Source organism: Anabas testudineus, chromosome 21, assembly GCF_900324465.2.
Source record: "Anabas testudineus chromosome 21, fAnaTes1.2, whole genome shotgun sequence".
Lineage (NCBI taxonomy): Eukaryota > Metazoa > Chordata > Actinopteri > Anabantiformes > Anabantidae > Anabas > Anabas testudineus.
In genome coordinates, this window is record NC_046629.1 from 4,334,472 (window position 1) to 4,353,499 (window position 19,028).

Consider the following 19,028-nt stretch of genomic DNA (forward strand, 5'->3'; position numbering starts at 1 on the left):
AACAGGGAACCCATCCTCATATAGTTGATCACATACTATGTAGGCAGCACGGAGTTCAGTATAACAGTTAATGTCTTTAAGTTAGTGTTCCTGCAAATTCTCTGGTATTTGATATTCAGAGAAACATCATTATGTAATGCTATTATTCATTATTATCAGGAATAAATATATAGGATAAATAATTTAATGATAAAGGGTTCAGTTTTCCAATGACCCTTCGAATGTTTAAGGAATTTGTTCAATAAAGACATGAATGTTTTACTGTTTATGTGTCAAATACTCTTGTGAAGCTTACATTATATTGACCAATTAAGGAAACAATATACTTACCACAGTATTAATATTTTTTATTCATCATGTTTTTTACTGTGTGTTATCTTTATTGTATGAAAATACAATGTATAGTTGTATTAGTTAAATCAGACGTAGCTTTCCGGCTTTTATCTCATCCCATAATGGACTTAGTCAAGAAAAACACTTTGTATAAGTCTGTGGTTTGGTGTATACTTTAATAAGCAGAATGTGTGTTGCAAATACTTCTTGCTCTGCTATGGATGGGTGGAACCTGCCTTTAACCATCCACACCTGAACTGATAAGAGGCCTGATTGAGGCTCCAGCATGCTACCTGGATGGTAGGGCAGACCAGCTTTCCCGTGTTGACTGAACTTTTGATGCAGTTCTTGTAAGTTTTTACAGTCTGTCATTGGCTAAACAACATTTGTAAACACTTTACAGGTTCCACTTCACTTTAATTGTTAAGAGGCAATAAACGGGTTAAACTGCGCCACTCTCTGGCCCTAATGCTTTGACTGGTTTTTCAGAGGCTCATTATCTACACTGGAGAGTAAAATTAAATAAACAACCTACCGTTCTAAAGTGACTCCCTTCGGCAGCAGGTCGTCCAGATGAAGGCCAAAAGGATGACCCTATCAGCAAGGCAAGAGAAGTTGGTTGTTCCAAATCGGTGATTTCCAGAATGTCACATCTTTACAATGTCACAAGCTTATACAAGAAGGCTGGTCGTCCACTAAAGACAAATGCAAGAGAGGACAGGATGATGTGGAAAATGTCAATGCGCAGTTGGTTCAACACTGCAGCCAGAATTTCTAGTTCAAAAAAGGAAAATAATCTGTCTCATTGTACAGTGTCTTGACATTATTACTCTACAGTGACCAAACCTCTCATTAGCAGAAAAAAACAAAAGGCTGAACCAGCCTTTGCTAAGAAGGACGTGGACAGAGAAGAATTGGTCCAAAGTTCACTTAGTGATGAAAGAAAGTTTAATTTATTTGGGTACCATGGGAAACATTATTTTCATCATCAAAGTGAGGAATGAATGAACCCAAATTGTTCAAAGAAGTCAGTGAAAGGCGGAGAAAGAAGTGTTTGTGGTGTGGGGAATGATCTCTGCAACAGGATTTGGACCTCTCATACAGCTACATGAGCGAGTGAACGCAAACGTTCATCGGAACCTTCTTCAGCAGCATGCAGGTCCCACCTGCATTCAACACCCAACAATTTTCATGCAGGACAGTGCCCCCTGCCACACAAAGGGGTAAAGCAGTTCCTTGAAGCTGAAAACATTAAACTAATAAAATGGCCAGCCCAGAGTCCTGATCCAAACCCAATAGAAAACCTCTAGAAAAGGTCTTTCTCCCTGCTACAATCATAGCTGCTTTCTAATTTTGATCACTGTTTTTCGCAAAATAGTAAAGTTAATAGCTAAATGGAACTTACCTAGATGATCTGCAAGATTGAAACAAAACAGTTGTTGGGGCACCTTGTTGAAATGTTCAGATTCTACTGTATGCATGTACATTGCCTTTAGAACATTACTGATGGATAAACCATGATGTGCCTTTGCTAGTTTTGCACATTAAATGTGTGCTATAGAGCTTAAATCTAAGTTATGTGCTTCTCTTCAGGTGTAGAAATGTGGAAAGAGAGGAAAATGACATGCTTAACATTCAGAAGTACAGAGAGTACTAGTACTGCAAGACGTATTCAGATTTGGTCTTCTCCATAGATGTAATATGAATATGGGAGGGGGGGAGGATGTGGATAAATCAGCTGAATGAAAACATTTAGTACCAAAGCTGTCAGACCTCAGCAGCCTCTGTCTCTTGCTGATGATAATAATGGAAGAAGCTGAACTCTGTTTTCCAGAACTCAACACTTCATGCAGCAAGACGTTGCGTCCTCGCTCCAAGCTCTTTTCCAGTCTACTGTCCTTCGTCACCTTCCTCATTGTGGTTCTCAATCTGCTGGTCATCATCTCTATCTCCCATTTCAGGCAGAGATACATTTCTCTGAATGGCTCAAATTGTTTTTTCTGTGTTACTGCTACATGACATTTACAGCTGCACGTCCACTAAGCTTGTCCTAAATGACAGAAGTAGAGCATAAGATATGTTTTCTTAATAATAATACTGGTTACCACGTCTTCGCTGTTGATATCCTGCCTTTTCTCTCGTTTCAGGCAGCTCCACACAAACACCAACCTCCTTGTCTTTTCTCTGGCTGTCACAGATTTCCTTGTGGGTTTACTACAGATGCCAACTGAAATCCTCCTCTACCAAGGCTGTTGGATTTTAGGTGACTTACTATGTGTTGTCAATTTCTTTTTTGGTGCCTTCTTAATCAGTGTTTCAGTAGGGAACATGGTACTGATATCAGTTGACCGCTATGTGGCCATATGTGACCCCATGTCTTACTCCACGAAAGTCACTCTGAACAGAGTTCAGATCTGCATTTGTCTGTGTTGGTTATTTTCTGCTTTGCACAGTTGTTGGACAGTGAGAAACATTTTTAATCAACAAGACAGGTATGACTTGTGCTATGGAGAGTGTATAATTGAATATCAACTGACTGAAGTAGCTTTTTACACTGCTGTGACCTTTTTAGGCCCAATTACAGTCATCACACTTCTGTATCTCCGAGTGTTTGTGGTGGCTGTGTCTCAGGCTCGTGCCATGCGCTCCCATGTTGCAGCTGTTGCAGACAAGCATTCAGGGACTGTGAAACCAAAAAAGTCTGAGATGAAAGCAGCCAGGACTCTTGGTGTGGTCATATTTGTTTTTCTTTTGTGCTACAGTCCACTTTGTATTATCACCATTGGTATTATGAACACCCCTCCCTGAACTGCCACCTTACTGTGGTGGAGGGGTTTGCGTGCCCGAATGACCCTAGGAGCTATGTTGCCGGGGGCTTAAGCCCCTGGTAGGGTCTCCCAAGGCAAACAGGTCCTAGGCGACGGGCCAGACTAAGAGCAGTTCATAAACCCCTTATGACGAGTGAAAAATCAAGGTCGGATACGTCGCCCGGATTGGCGTCACCGGGGCCCCACCCTGGAGCCAGGCCTGGGGTTGGGGCACGTAGACGAGCGCCTGGTGGCTGGGATCTCTCCCACGGGACCCGGCCGGGCGCAGCCCGAAGGAGCGACGTGGGACCGCCTTCCCGTAGGCCCACCACCCGCAGGAAGGCGCATAAGGGGTCGGTGCAGTGTGGATTGGGTGGCAGCCGTGTGGAGGTGCCTCGACAACCCAATCCCTGGACAAAGAATCTGGCAATTGGGACATGGAATGTCACCTCACTGGGTGGAAAGGAGCCTGAACTTGTGTTGGAGGTTGAGCGGTACCGGCTAGAGATAGTCGGGCTCACTTCCACACACAGTCTGGGCTCTGGAACACAACTCCTTGAGAGAGGTTGGACTCTCTTCTACTCTGGAGTTGCCCATGGTGAGAGGCGGCGGGCAGGGGTGGGCTTGCTTATAGCCCCCCAGCTCAGCTGCCATGTGTTGGAGTTTTCCCCGGTGGACGAGAGAGTTGTTTCCCTGCGCCTTCGGGTAGGGGATAGGTCTCTCACCGTTGTTTGTGCCTACGGGCCAAATAGCGGTGTAGAGTACCCAGCTTTCATAGGGTCTCTGGAAGGGGTACTGGAAGGTGCTCCGACTGGGGACTCTGTCGTCCTACTGGGGGATTTCAACGCCCACGTGGGCAATGACAGTGATACCTGGAGGGGCGTGATTGGGAGGAACGGCCTCCCTGATCTGAACCCGAGTGGTGTTTTGTTATTGGACTTCTGTGCTAGTCACAGCTTGTCCATAACGAACACCATGTTCAAGCATAAGGGTGTCCATCAGTGCACGTGGCACCAGGACACCCTAGGTCGGAGGTCTATGATCGACTTTGTGGTTGTGTCATCTGACCTCCGACCATATGTCTTGGACACTCGGGTGAAGAGAGGGGCTGAGCTGTCAACTGATCACCACCTGGTGGTAAGTTGGATCCGATGGCGGAGGAGGGAGCGGGATAGACCTGGCAGACCCAAACGTATTGTGAGGGTCTGTTGGGAACGTCTGGTGGAACCCTCTGTCAGAGAGGTCTTCAACTCCCACCTCCGGGAGAGCTACAATCAGGTCCCGAGGGAGTCTGGAGACATTGAGTCCGAGTGGACCATGTTTTCCACCTCCATTGTCAATGCGGCTGTTCGGAGCTGTGGCCGTAGGGTCTCTGGTGCCTGTCGTGGCGGCAATCCCCGAACCCGGTGGTGGACACCGGAAGTAAGGGAAGCCGTCAAGCTGAAGAAGGAGTCTTATCAGGCCTGGTTGGCCTGTGGGACTCCTGATGCAGCTGATGGGTATCGGCAGGCCAAACGTGCCGCAGCCCGCGCGGTCGCAGAGGCAAAAACTCGGACCTGGGAAAAGTTCGGCGAGGCCATGGAGGAGGACTATCGGTCTGCCTCAAGGAAATTCTGGCAAACCGTCCGGCGCCTCAGAAGGGGAAAGCAGTTTCCCGCCAACACTGTTTACAGTGGAGGTGGGGAGTTGCTGACTTCGACTGGGGACGTTGTAGGACGGTGGAAGGAATACTTTGAGGATCTCCTCAACCCCGTTGACACGGCTTCTGTTGAGGAAGCAGAGGCTGGGGACTCGGAGGTTGATTCGTCAATTTCCCTGGTCGAAGTCACCGAGGTAGTCAGTAAGCTCCTCGGTGGCAAGGCACCAGGGGTGGATGAAATTCGCCCCGAGTACCTTAAGTCTCTGGATGTTGTAGGGCTGTCTTGGCTGACACGCCTTTGCAGCATCGCGTGGAGATCGGGGACAGTACCTCTGGACTGGCAGACCGGGGTGGTGGTTCCTCTTTTTAAAAAGGGGGACCGGAGGGTGTGTTCCAACTATAGGGGGATCACACTCCTCAGCCTCCCTGGGAAAGTCTATTCCAGAGTGCTGGAGAGGAGAGTTAGGCCGCTAGTCGAACCTCGGATCCAGGAGGAACAATGCGGTTTTCGTCCTGGCCGTGGAACACTGGACCAGCTCCATACTCTCGCTAGGGTGCTCGAGGGTTCATGGGAGTTCGCCCATCCAGTCTACATGTGTTTTGTGGACTTGGAGAAGGCGTTTGACCGTGTCCCTCGTGGCATCCTGTGGGGGGTACTCCGGGAATACGGGATTCGGGACCCTTTGTTAAGGGCCATTCGGTCCTTGTATGACCGGAGTAGGAGCTTGGTTCGCATTGCCGGTAGTAAGTCAGACTTGTTCCCGGTGCATGTTGGACTCCGACAGGGCTGCCCTTTGTCACCGATCCTGTTCATTACCTTTATGGACAGGATTTCTAGGCGCAGCCAGGGGTCGGAGGGAATCCGGTTTGGGAATCACAGGATTTCATCTCTGCTTTTTGCAGATGATGTTGTCCTGTTGGCTTCATCAGACCGGGACCTCCAGCAGGCACTGGGGCGGTTTGCAGCCGAGTGTGAAGGGGCTGGGATGAGAATCAGCACCTCCAAATCCGAGGCCATGGTTCTCAACCGGAAAAGGTGGCTTGCACCCTCCAGGTTGGGGGGGAGATCCTCCCTCAAGTGGAGGAGTTTAAGTATCTTGGGGTCTTGTTCACGAGTGAGGGAAATAGGGAGCGTGAGATTGACAGACGGATTGGTGCATCGGCAGAAGTAATGCGGTCGGTGTACCGGTCCGTCGTGGTGAAAAAGGAGCTGAGCCGAAAGGCAAAGCTCTCGATTTACCGGTCAGTCTACGTTCCTACCCTCACCTATGGTCATGAGCTTTGGGTCATGACCGAAAGGACAAGGTCGCGGATACAAGCGGCCGAAATGAGTTTCCTCCGCAGAGTGGCTGGGCGCACCCTTAGAGATAGGGTGAGGAGCTCAGTCACCCGGGAGGAGCTCGGAGTAGAGCCGCTGCTCCTCTGCATCGAGAGGGGCCAGTTGAGGTGGCTTGGGCATCTGTTTCGGATGCCCCCGGGACGCCTCGTAGGGGAGGTTTTCCGGTCCTGTCCCACCGGGAGGAGGCCCCGGGGAAGACCCAGGACACGCTGGAGGGACTATGTCTCTCGGCTGGCCTGGGAACGCCTCGGTGTCCCCCCGGAAGAGCTGGAGGAGGTGTCTAGGGAGAGGGAAGTCTGGGCATCTCTGCTAAAGCTGCTCCCCCCGCGACCCGGCCCCGGATAAGCGGAAGAAAATGGATGGTATTATGAACAAGTCGGCATGGGGTTCTGCTGCAACTATGCAATATTGGGTGGTTTATTGTAATTCTGGAGTAAATCCTTTGATTTATGCCTTATTTTACCCCTGGTTCAGAAAATCTATCAAACAGATTGTTACACTTCAGATTCTGCAGCCTGACTCCTGTGATGCCAACATATTGTAGAGACACTGAAACAGACTCTGACATATTAAGAATTTCTAAGATATAAGCTAAATATTTAGATTTGATAGATAGATATTTTCTGCATTATATATTCTCTGTGGTCCTACTTTACTTCTCCCAGTAGAATGACTAAAGCCTCAAAGTGTTTTCTTGAAGACTTTTTATGGTTACATGTAAACCAGTTTGTTTAATTATTTCAGAAATAATTGTAATTGTTATCTGTCAGAGCAGATGACACTCTGTTTTATTCAATATTATAGGACATGGCTTTTTTCTGTAATAAAATAAATCATTGTACATCTTATGTTATGTTATGAATTGAACAGATTTCTATGAGAAATACAGTAAAGGACTATTTACATTTTGTCATATGGCAGATTCTTTTATCTAAAGGGACTTAGAAGGGTAGGCAGGGTAAGCCTAAGGAGGTCTTGCCAAAGGAACCCTACTGGAGGCAGGCCATAGGTGGGATTCGAATACCAGTCTGCAAAACCTCTGGGCATGATGGGCACATGTTTTATCCAGAGCAGTGTAACAGAGTAGTGATGTCCTGTGGGTTCCTAATTTTAATAGAAGATGACTGATTCATAATTTGGATTTCCAGTGTAGATCTACACTCGGCCAGTAAAAGTTGCAGTTTTCTTCAGTGTGAGGTTACATTGATCTTAAAACAGAAAATAACTATCTTTCCAGACCTGAACCACGTTTTGTGCATCACAAACCAAACATACGCAGATGATGATCTGCAAGGTTGAAACAAGACAGTTCTACAGTTAAATGTGTTTTTAGATATCAAGTTGTAGAGATGCAAAATCCTTAACACACTGTGTTGTCATAACAGCAACCAGCCACTAATGATAGAACTGTTAAACCACTTGGCATTAAGTAATAGATGGAGACTACTTACTACCACTTTTACACAAACACTACTTTTTAAGTGAGAAAATGGCCGATTCTTCTTTAAGATACTTTAGACTATTTGTGCTGAACTTGCCACTCTACGGATGTTCCAGTATTCGTTTTACACACGTACCTGCATCCCAGTTTTAGCTGATATTCAATGGGGCACACATAATGAATGAATGAATAAATTAAACATTTATATGAATGAAAATAGTACGAACCCAACATGACACTTTATTTGTATAGTGCTTTTTACAAAAAACACTTTACACAACCAAAGAAACTATGGAAGTTTACACGAACAGTGAATGTGTATGAATAATAATAATCAGATAGTCCCTGATGAGCAAGCCGGTGGCAAGGAAAAACTCCCTGAGAAGGCAACAGGAAGTAACCTTGAGAGGAACCAGACTCAACAGGGAACCCATCCTCATATAGTTGATCACATACTATGTAGGCAGCACGGAGTTCAGTATAACAGTTAATGTCTTTAAGTTAGTGTTCCTGCAAATTCTCGGGTATTTGATATTCAGAGAAACATCAATATGTAATGCTAATATTCATTATTATCAGGAATAAATATATAGGATAAATAATTTAATCATAAAGGGTTCCGTTTTTTCTTTCCAATGACCCTTCGAATGTTTAAGGAATTTGTTCAATAAAGACATGAATGTTTTACTGTTTATGTGTCAAATACTCTTGTGAAGCTCACATTATATTGACCAATTAAGGAAACAATATTCTTACCACAGTATTAATGTTTTTTATTCATCATGTTTTTTACTGTGTGTTATCTTTATTGTATGAAAACACAATGTATAGTTGTATTAGTTAAATCAGACGTAGCTTTCCGGCTTTTATCTCATCCCATAATGGACTTAGTCAAGAAAAACACTTTGTATAAGTCTGTGGTTTGGTGTATACTTTAATAAGCAGAATGTGTGTTGCAAATAATTCTTGCTCTGTTATGGATGGGTGGAGCCTGCCTTTAACCATCCACACCTGAACTGATAAGAGGCCTGATTGAGGCTCCAGCATGCTACCTGGATGGTAGGGCAGACCAGCTTTCCCGTGTTGACTGAACTTTTGATGCAGTTCTTGTAAGTTTTTACAGTCTGTCATTGGCTAAACAACATGTGTAAACACTTTACAGGTTCCACTTCACTTTAATTGTTAAGAGGCAATAAACGGGTTAAACTGCGCCACTCTCTGGCCCCAATGCTTTGACTGGTTTTTCAGAGGCACGTTATCTGCACTGGAGAGTAAAATTAAATAAACAACCTACCGTTCTAAAGTGACTCCCTTCGGCAGCAGGTCGTCCAGATGAAGGCCAAAAGGATGACCCTATCAGCAAGGCAAGAGAAGTTGGTTGTTCCAAATCGGTGATTTCCAGAATGTCACATCTTTACAATGTCACAAGCTTATACAAGAAGGCTGGTTGTCCACTAAAGACAAATGCAAGAGAGGACAGGATGATGTGGAAAATGTCAATGCGCAGTTGGTTCAACACTGCAGCCAGAATTTCTAGTTCAATGCTTCAGGAAAATAATCTGTCTCATTGTACAGTGTCTTGACATTATTACTCTACAGTGACCAAACCTCTCATTAGCAGAAAAAAACAAAAGGCTGAACCAGCCTTTGCTAAGAAGGACGTGGACAGAGAAGAATTGGTCCAAAGTTCACTTAGTGATGAAAGAAAGTTTAATTTATTTGGGTACCATGGGAAACATTATTTTCATCATCAAAGTGAGGAATGAATGAACCCAAATTGTTTAAAGAAGTCAGTGAAAGGCGGAGAAAGAAGTGTTTGTGGTGTGGGGAATGATCTCTGCAACACTATTTGGACCTCTCATACAGCTACATGAGCGAGTGAACGCAAACGTTCATCAGAACCTTCTTCAGCAGCATGCAGGTCCCACCTGCATTCAACACCCAACAATTTTCATGCAGGACAGTGCCCCCTGCCACACAAAGGGGTAAAGCAGTTCCTTGAAGCTGAAAACATTAAACTAATAAAATGGCCAGCCCAGAGTCCTGATCCAAACCCAATAGAAAACCTCTAGAAAAGGTCTTTCTCCCTGCTACAATCATAGCTGCTTTCTAATTTTGATCACTGTTTTTCGCAAAATAGTAAAGTTAATAGCTAAATGGAACTTACCTAGATGATCTGCAAGATTGAAACAAAACAGTTGTTGGGGCACCTTGTTGAAATGTTCAGATTCTACTGTATGCATGTACATTGCCTTTAGAACATTACTGATGGATAAACCATGATGTGCCTTTGCTAGTTTTGCACATTAAATGTGTGCTATAGAGCTTAAATCTAAGTTATGTGCTTCTCTTCAGGTGTAGAAATGTGGAAAGAGAGGAAAATGACATGCTTAACATTCAGAAGTACAGAGAGTACTAGTACTGCAAGACGTATTCAGATTTGGTCTTCTCCATAGATGTAATATGAATATGGGAGGGGGGGAGGATGTGGATAAATCAGCTGAATGAAAACATTTAGTACCAAAGCTGTCAGACCTCAGCAGCCTCTGTCTCTTGCTGATGATAATAATGGAAGAAGCTGAACTCTGTTTTCCAGAACTCAACACTTCATGCACCAAGACATTGCGTCCTCGCTCCAAGCTCTTTTCCAGTCTACTGTCCTTCGTCACCTTCCTCATTGTGGTTCTCAATCTGCTGGTCATCATCTCTATCTCCCATTTCAGGCAGAGATACATTTCTCTGAATGGCTCAAATTGTTTTTTCTGTGTTACTGCTACATGACATTTACAGCTGCACGTCCACTAAGCTTGTCCTAAATGACAGAAGTAGAGCATAAGATATGTTTTCTTAATAATAATACTGGTTACCACGTATTCAATGTTGATATCCTGCCTTTTCTCTCGTTTCAGGCAGCTCCACACAAACACCAACCTCCTTGTCTTTTCTCTGGCTGTCACAGATTTCCTTGTGGGTTTACTACAGATGCCAACTGAAATCCTCCTCTACCAAGGCTGTTGGATTTTAGGTGACTTACTATGTGTTGTCAATTTCTTTTTTGGTGCCTTCTTAATCAGTGTTTCAGTAGGGAACATGGTACTGATATCAGTTGACCGCTATGTGGCCATTTGTGACCCCATGTCTTACTCCACGAAAGTCACTCTGAACAGAGTTCAGATCTGCATTTGTCTGTGTTGGTTATTTTCTGCTTTGCACAGTTGTTGGACAGTGAGAAACATTTTTAATCAACAAGACAGGTATGACTTGTGTTATGGAGTGTGTGTAATTGAATATCAACTGACTGAAGTAGCTTTTTACACTGCTGTGACCTTTTTAGGCCCAATTACAGTCATCACAGTTTTGTATCTCCGAGTGTTTGTGGTGGCTGTGTCTCAGGCTCGTGCCATGCGCTCCCATGTTGCAGCTGTTGCAGACAAGCATTCAGGGACTGTGAAACCAAAGAAATCTGAGATGAAAGCAGCCAGGACTCTTGGTGTGGTCATATTTGTTTTTCTTTTGTGCTACTGTCCATTTGGCTTTATAACTGTTGGTATTATGAACAAGTCAACATGGGCATTATCTGCAACTATGCAATATTGGGTGGTTTATTGTAATTCTGGTCTAAACCCTTTGATTTATGCCTTTTTTTACCCCTGGTTCAGAAAATCTGTTAAACAGATTATTACACTTCAGATTCTGCAGCCTGACTCCTGTGATGGAAACATACTATAGAGAGACACTGTGATGGTGTGAATCTAAATGACTCTTCTCTGCGAATGGGAAATATTTTTTGTGTTTTGTTGCATACTCTGAATTTACACATAACATCAGCACAATTAAGAAAAATATAGACAAGCTATTTTCCCGTCAGATTTTTCTCTAACACACCACCTAATGTTGTCACCCTTAGTCTGATTGTACTACACATGTATATTTTCTGTGATCCCACCTCACCCATCCTGGTAGAATGACTGAGGTGTTTCCTTCTAAAATCACATTTTATCTGCTCTGCATAAATATAAAAACTGTATGTTTAATTTAATAGTTGGACATTTTGGACATTAAAGCTATTTGCTCCAAAATTGCTGTTTTCTATTTCCAGTTTTCTTCCTTTTTAGAATCTAAATTCAAAGTTAATTCTATATTTGCTTTTGAAAAAGAAATTTGTTTTGTTCAAAAGTTTGTGGTCAAGAAAAGATGATTTAGAGATGATTTTACAGAGACAACTGTCAGCAAACTGTCTCGTGCTCCAATGGCACATGATGTTTGCTATAGCACATTTAGTAATTATTTGAAAACATATGACCTGCACATTTGCACAGAAGTGTACAGTACGCATCCTTTCTTCTACATTAATATAATGAAAACAATGATGATATATCAGAACAGGAAAAAAATAACCTGCTGTCTGATTATATTGATATGTTTATTTGATGTGCTGATGATTAAGTTAAACTAGTTTGTTTCATCAAGTATGAATAGTAGCAATATTTACTAAATCCACAAATGAATAAAATATGATTGTTAATTAAAACCACAGATAAAAAATTCCTAAAATACATTCAAACACCACTGGCTCAATAACAGTGTTCACAGTCTTCAGGTGCTTCCAAATTGTCTCCTCACTTGCATCTTATCCACATGTTTTGTGGAATATGTATTTGAGGAATAAGAAATCTTTTTTCCAACTCCTCATCTGAAGCCACATAAGTTCCTGTTGATGACTGTACAGCTGGATCAGCTGTCAGCAGGAGTGGACTGGGACTAAAAAACACCCCTGGGCTTTTTGTGCCATATACATGGACCCCCATAGCAACTGCTTCTGGTAATGTGTAAGATGTTTTACAGCATATGTCAAACTGGAAAGCAACATCCCATAAAACATACTTCACCCAATCTTATTTATTTACTTTGTTCTACTTAGATAAAACATCAATTTCAATACAAACAACCTTTTCAATCTGCTACAAAAGCTGAAGAAGTTTATTTTAAAATTGGTGACACTACTAAGAGCCACTTAATCACTGACTTATGAACTGTGAGCATTTTAATGATTTAAAATAAATATTTGTTATTTCTACCTAATTGCTTCTCGTTCCCCCATTAGCTCACAGAAGCACACACACATTCACTCATTCATTGCAAAGCTTCCATGCAGGGTTTAGTGTTTTGAAAGTAAAACATAACACTAAGTTAATCAGACCAAGGCCCAACCTGATCCTGGAATGCTCTGACGTCACATGTACGTAAGCAACGATAACCTCGTGAGGCCAAGACGGCCGCAGATTTTGAGACCTGGTTCTCACCTGATCTTAGATCTGATTGGTTCAAGTGTTGGCTCAACAACAGGATGCTTTATAGAAACGTTTAGTTTTATTTACTTTGAAACATATTAAGTTCTTTGTCAGAGTTTTTACTGTGAAGATCGATCGACAGAATAAATGTGATTTATCAGAAAATATGGTTTTAAACTCTTTCAGATTACTAAAATCACATCTACACAGATGTTTCAGCTCTAACAGCTTTTGAAGGACAAACTAAAGTTACTGGAAACTAAGTACAAAAAGGAATTTTATTGATTCTGTATCCGACCTCACTTCGTGGTCACTCAGCTGTTGCCTTCTTTCCTTTCAATGCCTTGAACCTTTGAAACTTTGCCTCTGTACTGAGTTTGTGTTTATGCTCTCCCGTCTTTTGTCTGTTTATTTGTATTTTCCACATGTTCCAGTACTAGGCCCCACTTCTGCTCACAGACAGGACACTGTGGATCTAGGAACCAGAGCTAAGGACGCAGTAGTTATAGGTCACAGTTGGCAACACATGTACTGATGTTGGCTGGAGAAATTTATTTGTGATTGCAGATGGTTCCATAGCAAAATAAACATTGTTGTCACAGTAATTACTAGCTACAAAATCTAGAACTGATTCTTCACATTAAATTTTAAGGCAATAAAAAAACTTGCCAGAAAACATATGAGATCAAATACAGTTAAAGAAAATAAGAATTTAATTTAACTGTATATAACTTTAAAGATTTGTTCAGTTGCTATTGATCTACTGTATTTGCCTTTTTTATTTTTCCTTTTATTAGAGAGAGAGGGAGGGGGAGAGAGAGAGGATTTGTCTCTTACCCTGCCTGATTACGTTAAGGGAATACTCAGAGCTATAGCATGACGTATTCACAATTGACAAATGAAATGTCTACAGCAGGGAAGATGGGGATAAATCAGCTATGTGACAAAGAGTTTAGACCAGAAGAAAGCTGTCAGACCTCAACAGCTTCTCATCTCTTGCTGATGATGATAATGGAGGAAACTAAAGTCTGTTTTCCAGAACGCAACACTTCATGCAGCAAGACGATGCGTCCTCGCTCCAAGCTCCTGTCCAGTCTACTGTCCTTCATCACCGTCCTCATTGTGGTTCTCAATCTGCTGGTCATCATCTCTATCTCCCATTTCAGGCAGAGATACATTTCTCTGCATGGCCTAAATTGTTTTTCTGTGTTACTGCTACATGGCATTTACAGCTGCACGTCCGCTAACCTTGTCTTAAGTTAATAATATATAATTTAATGTGTTTTCATCTTTAGGACTTTTTGAATGCAGATTATTTGCAAATGCTTTGAATGTGCTATACTTTCTTGTATTTAGGCACGTAATTACGGGGTAATTAATACTAGAACTGCTCAAAGACTGCTGGTTACCACGTAGTCAATGTTGATATCCTGCCTTTTCTCTCGTTTCAGGCAGCTCCACACAAACACCAACCTCCTTGTCTTTTCTCTGGCTGTCACAGATTTCCTTGTGGGTTTACTACAGATGCCAACTGAAATCCTCCTCTACCAAGGCTGTTGGATTTTAGGTGACTTACTATGTGTTGTCAATTTCTTTTTTGGTGCCTTCTTAATCAGTGTTTCAGTAGGAAACATGATACTGATATCAGTTGACCGCTATGTGGCCATTTGTGACCCCATGTTCTACTCCACTAAAGTCACTCTGAAAAGAGTTCAGATCTGCATTTTTCTGTGTTGGTTATTTTCTGCTGTGCACAGTTGTTGGACGTTCCGAGATATTTTCAAACAACAAGACAGGTACGATTTCTGCTCTGGAGAGTGTGTAATTGAATGTAAACTGACTGAAGTAGCATTTCATACTGCTCTGACCTTTTTTGCCCCTATTGCTGTCATCACACTTCTGTATCTCCGGGTGTTTGTGGTGGCTGTGTCTCAGGCTCGTGCCATGCGCTCTCACATCACAGCTGCCACACACCAGCGTTCAGGGACTGTGAAACCAAAGAAATCTGAGATCAAAGCAGCCAGGACTCTTGGTATTGTGATATTTGTGTTTCTTTTATGCTACAGTCCATTTGGCTTTATAACTGTTGGTATTATGAACAACTCAACATGGGCGTTATCTGCAACTATGCAATATTGGGTGGTTTATTGTAATTCTGGTCTAAACCCTTTGATTTATGCCTTTTTTTACCCGTGGTTCAGAAAATCTGTTAAACAGATTATTACACTTCAGATTTTGCAGCCTGACTCCTGTGAGACAAACATACTGTAGAGAGACACTGTGATGGTGTGAATCTAAATTACTCTTCTCTGCAAATATTTTTGTGTTGCTTTGAATTTACACATGATAACATCAGCACAATTAATCAAAATTCACGATCATAGAATGACTGAGGTGTTTTCTTCTAAAATCACATTTTATCTCTGCATAAATGTATAAAACTGTATGTTTAGTTTAATAGTTTCACACTTTGTGTAACATTATAACTATTTGCTCTAAAATTGCTGTTTTCTAGTTCCAGTTACTCGTTTTCTTCCTTTTAGAATCTAAATTCAAAGTTAATTCAATATTTGCTTTTAAGAAAGAGAGTGTTTGGTTTTAATGTTTTTGGCCCACAGAGACCACTGTCTGTCCACTGTCTCATGCTCCAATGGCACATGATGTTTGCTAAAGCACATTTAATAATTTTTTTGAAAATGTGACCTGAACATTAGCACAAAATGAAAACAACTTGATCTCTTCACCCCCTCATCTGAAGCCACATAAGTTCCTGTTGACGACTGTACAGCTGGATCAGCTGTCAGCAGGAGTGGACTGGGACTAAAAAACACCCCTGGGCTTTTTGTGCCATACACATGGACCTGCACAACAGCTGATCCAGCTGTACATTACAATAATGTGTAAGATGTTTTACCACATATGTCAAACTGGAAAGCAACATCCCATAGAACATACTGTAACCAATCTTATTTATTTACTTTATTCTACTTAAATAAAAATTAAATTTCAATACAAACAACCTTTTCAATCTGCTACAAAAGCTGAAGAAGTTTCAATAGAAATTGGTGACACTACTAAGATCCACTTAATCACATTTTAATGACTTTTTAAAAATATAATTTTAAATCGATGACAGCAACACATGTTAGAAAAGTACAACGGATGCAACAAAAGGGTGGAAAAGAAAGTACTGCTAACAAGGACAAGCAGGAACACTAGTTTACAACTAATTAGATAAATTGGCTACAAGTCAGTAACATGATTGATGATTAGATAATATCAGCAAAAGACTGAGAATCTGGAGAAATCTCACAAGCTGAAAAAACAATACTGTATGCATTTCTTCAGGCCCTCAGGCAGCATTGCATTAAAACAGATATGACTCTGTGATTGACGTCACTGCATGGGTTTAGGAATACTTAAAAAAAACTCTTTTCTGTGAACACAGTTCACTGTGTCATCCAAAAAAAGCAAGTTAAAGCTCAATCATCACTGAATATGAACATGAACATTTATATTAGGACATTTAACAAAGTGTGAAGATGCTACTATTCACCTGTACGACACTTTATATTTAGAGTAAATGTTCTGCACTTATACATTATTTTTCCACCTTATTGCTTCTCGTTCCCCCATTAGTTCACAGAATCACACACACATTCACACACTCATTGCAAAGCTTCCATGAAGGGTTTAGTCTTTTGCCCAAGTACACTTGTATGTATGACATGAGGGGTCGGGAGTCGAACTACTGATCCAATGATTAGATGAGTGATCTGAATGAACTATTGATACATAAACATCCCTTAAACATATTCCTTATTATAAAACAAAGATTTAATAGCATTCTCGTGACAATGAACAAGAAGAAATCTGTACATGTTGTGTATAACAATAAAAATAGCGTGTGCTCTGAGTATTGTACGACCAAACTTTGTTCACCACACATCAAACATCTGACATGTCTCAATAATAATCTTAAGACTTAAACTGTCTGGACAGTGTTTGTGGTTCAGTATGGTTTCTATCTAACTCGTCAACAGTACAGTTAAAGCGAAGAATGAAAACTCAGTTGTTCTGGACAGTAAAAACATGCAATTTATGGTGTTTCCTCCCATGTGGCACTGTTGGACCTTATTTAACTATGATATTTCAGTCTCTTATACTTTGCAGAAACCTTAGTAATACATCTTTACAACCCTGCCAACTAAACTGCAACAGCAAATGTTAAGCTCCTTGATAGCCAATCTTGTTGAGCTTCTTCTCTTGGGGCCCCCTAGAGTCTAGAGTCGTCACACAGTACAGTGATACTGGAGTGAGATGGAGTGAGCGGGGGAGGACAGGGATAAATTAGTAGTTTGACTATGAGCTTTGGACCAGAAAGCTGTCAGACCTCAGCAGCCTCTGGTCTCTTGCTGATAATGATAATGGAAGAAGCTGAACTCTGTTTTCCAGAACTCAACACTTCATGCAGCAAGACGATGCGTCCTCGCTCCAAGCTCACGTCTTGTCTATTGTCCTTCATCACCGTCCTCACTGTGGTTCTGAACCTGCTGGTCATCATCTCTATCTCCCATTTCAGGCAGACACAAGCCTCATTGCATTGTTCAATATGTTTATTCTTTGGATACAGTTAACAAATTCTAATTAATGTCACATTTAGATCAAGTAATGTTGAAAACAATTTGATTGTAGTTTTGTTTTTTTCTACATAGCACATGCACCTGAAAAATTACACATTTACAGGATAGGACACATGTTTTGACATTTAGGTATTTGATTTGTGCAAACAAGTTATTTGCTAGTGTTTTTGCATCAGCCATACTGTGCTGTATTTAAACATGTGGTTAGGGGACAATAAACACTCCTCATACTATAACTGTTGTGTTTCCTTTTGTTTCTCTCGTTTCAGGCAGCTCCACACAAACACCAACCTCCTCGTCTTTTCTCTGGCTGTCACAGATTTCCTGATGGGTTTCCTGCAGATGCCAAGTGTAATCATTCTCTACCAAAGCTGTTGGATCCTGGAAGACTTTATATGTGATGTGAATTTTTTTTTAGGTGGCTTCTTAGTCAGTGTTTCAGTAGGGAACATGGTACTGATATCAGTTGACCGCTATGTGGCCATTTGTGACCCCATGTTCTACTCCACTAAAGTCACTCTGAACAGAGTTCAGATCTGCATTTGTCTGTGTTGGTTATTTTCTGTTGTGCACAGCAGCTGGATACTGAGAGACTTTGTCAAACAACAAGACAGGTATGATTTCTGCTCTGGAGAGTGTGTAGCTGAATTTAAACTGACTGAAGTAGCTTTTGACACTACTGTGACCTTTTTAGCCCCTGTTACTGTCATCATAGTTCTGTATCTCCGGGTGTTTGTGGTGGCTGTGTCTCAGGCTCGTGCCATGCGCTCTCACATCACAGCTGCCACACACCAGCGTTCAGGGACTGTGAAGCCAAAGAAATCTGAGATCAAAGCAGCCAGGACTCTTGGTGTTGTGATATTTGTGTTTCTTTTATGTTACAGTCCATTTGGTTTCATCACTGTTGGTATTATGAACAACTCAACATGGGCGTTATCTGCCACTATGCAATATTGGCTGGTGTATTCTAACTCCTGTCTAAATCCTTTGATTTACGCCTTTTTTTACCCCTGGTTCAGAAAATCTGTTAAACACATTGTTACACTTCAGATTCTGCAGCCTGACTCCTGTAAGGCCAACATACTGTAGAGAGACACTTAGTGTGGTTAGATGACACATTTACATGTTGATTCTCTGTTTTCTTTAAGATTCTTAATGGATAAAAAGCTGAATCAGCAAATGAAAGTGAACTGATTGAGGATCAGTGGAGGGAAGTTACACTTATTTTAGAAACAGCTGTTTAAACCAGTTGTTATCTGCTCTGCATACGTGTGTTTAGTTTAAAAGTTCGACGTCTTAACTAATCTTAAAGTCTTGTGGATTCTTGTTCCACTTACTGGCAGATTTTTCCTGTTTTAATCTAAATTAAAGAACAGTTACACTACCTTGTAAAAGTCCACTATTAAATACAGTATGTTGTTTTAGGAACACTACTACATCTTCATCTTTATAAAACGTAGGTTATTGTTGACAATGTGTCAGTAAATAATTATTCAACTCTAATAAAATACAAATTCATTGCTTATTCAGAAGCT

The 19,028-nt window shown here is 41.6% G+C and overlaps 2 protein-coding genes across 2 annotated transcripts; both read left to right on the forward strand.

Moving 5' to 3' along the window:
* Positions 1–2,139: 2,139 nt before the first annotated feature.
* LOC113173424 (trace amine-associated receptor 13c-like) lies at positions 2,140–6,999 on the forward strand. Its single transcript, XM_026376835.1, has 4 exons — positions 2,140–2,294; positions 2,481–3,118; positions 3,704–3,738; positions 6,528–6,999. Exons 1-4 carry the CDS (start codon positions 2,140–2,142, stop codon positions 6,660–6,662), a joined length of 963 nt encoding a protein of 320 aa, XP_026232620.1. The 3' UTR covers positions 6,663–6,999.
* Positions 7,000–13,915: 6,916 nt separating this feature from the next.
* On the forward strand, positions 13,916–15,121 carry LOC113173425 (trace amine-associated receptor 13c-like). The gene is made up of 2 exons (XM_026376836.1): positions 13,916–14,016; positions 14,302–15,121. Exons 1-2 carry the CDS (start codon positions 13,916–13,918, stop codon positions 15,119–15,121), a joined length of 921 nt encoding a protein of 306 aa, XP_026232621.1.
* Positions 15,122–19,028: the final 3,907 nt, after the last annotated feature.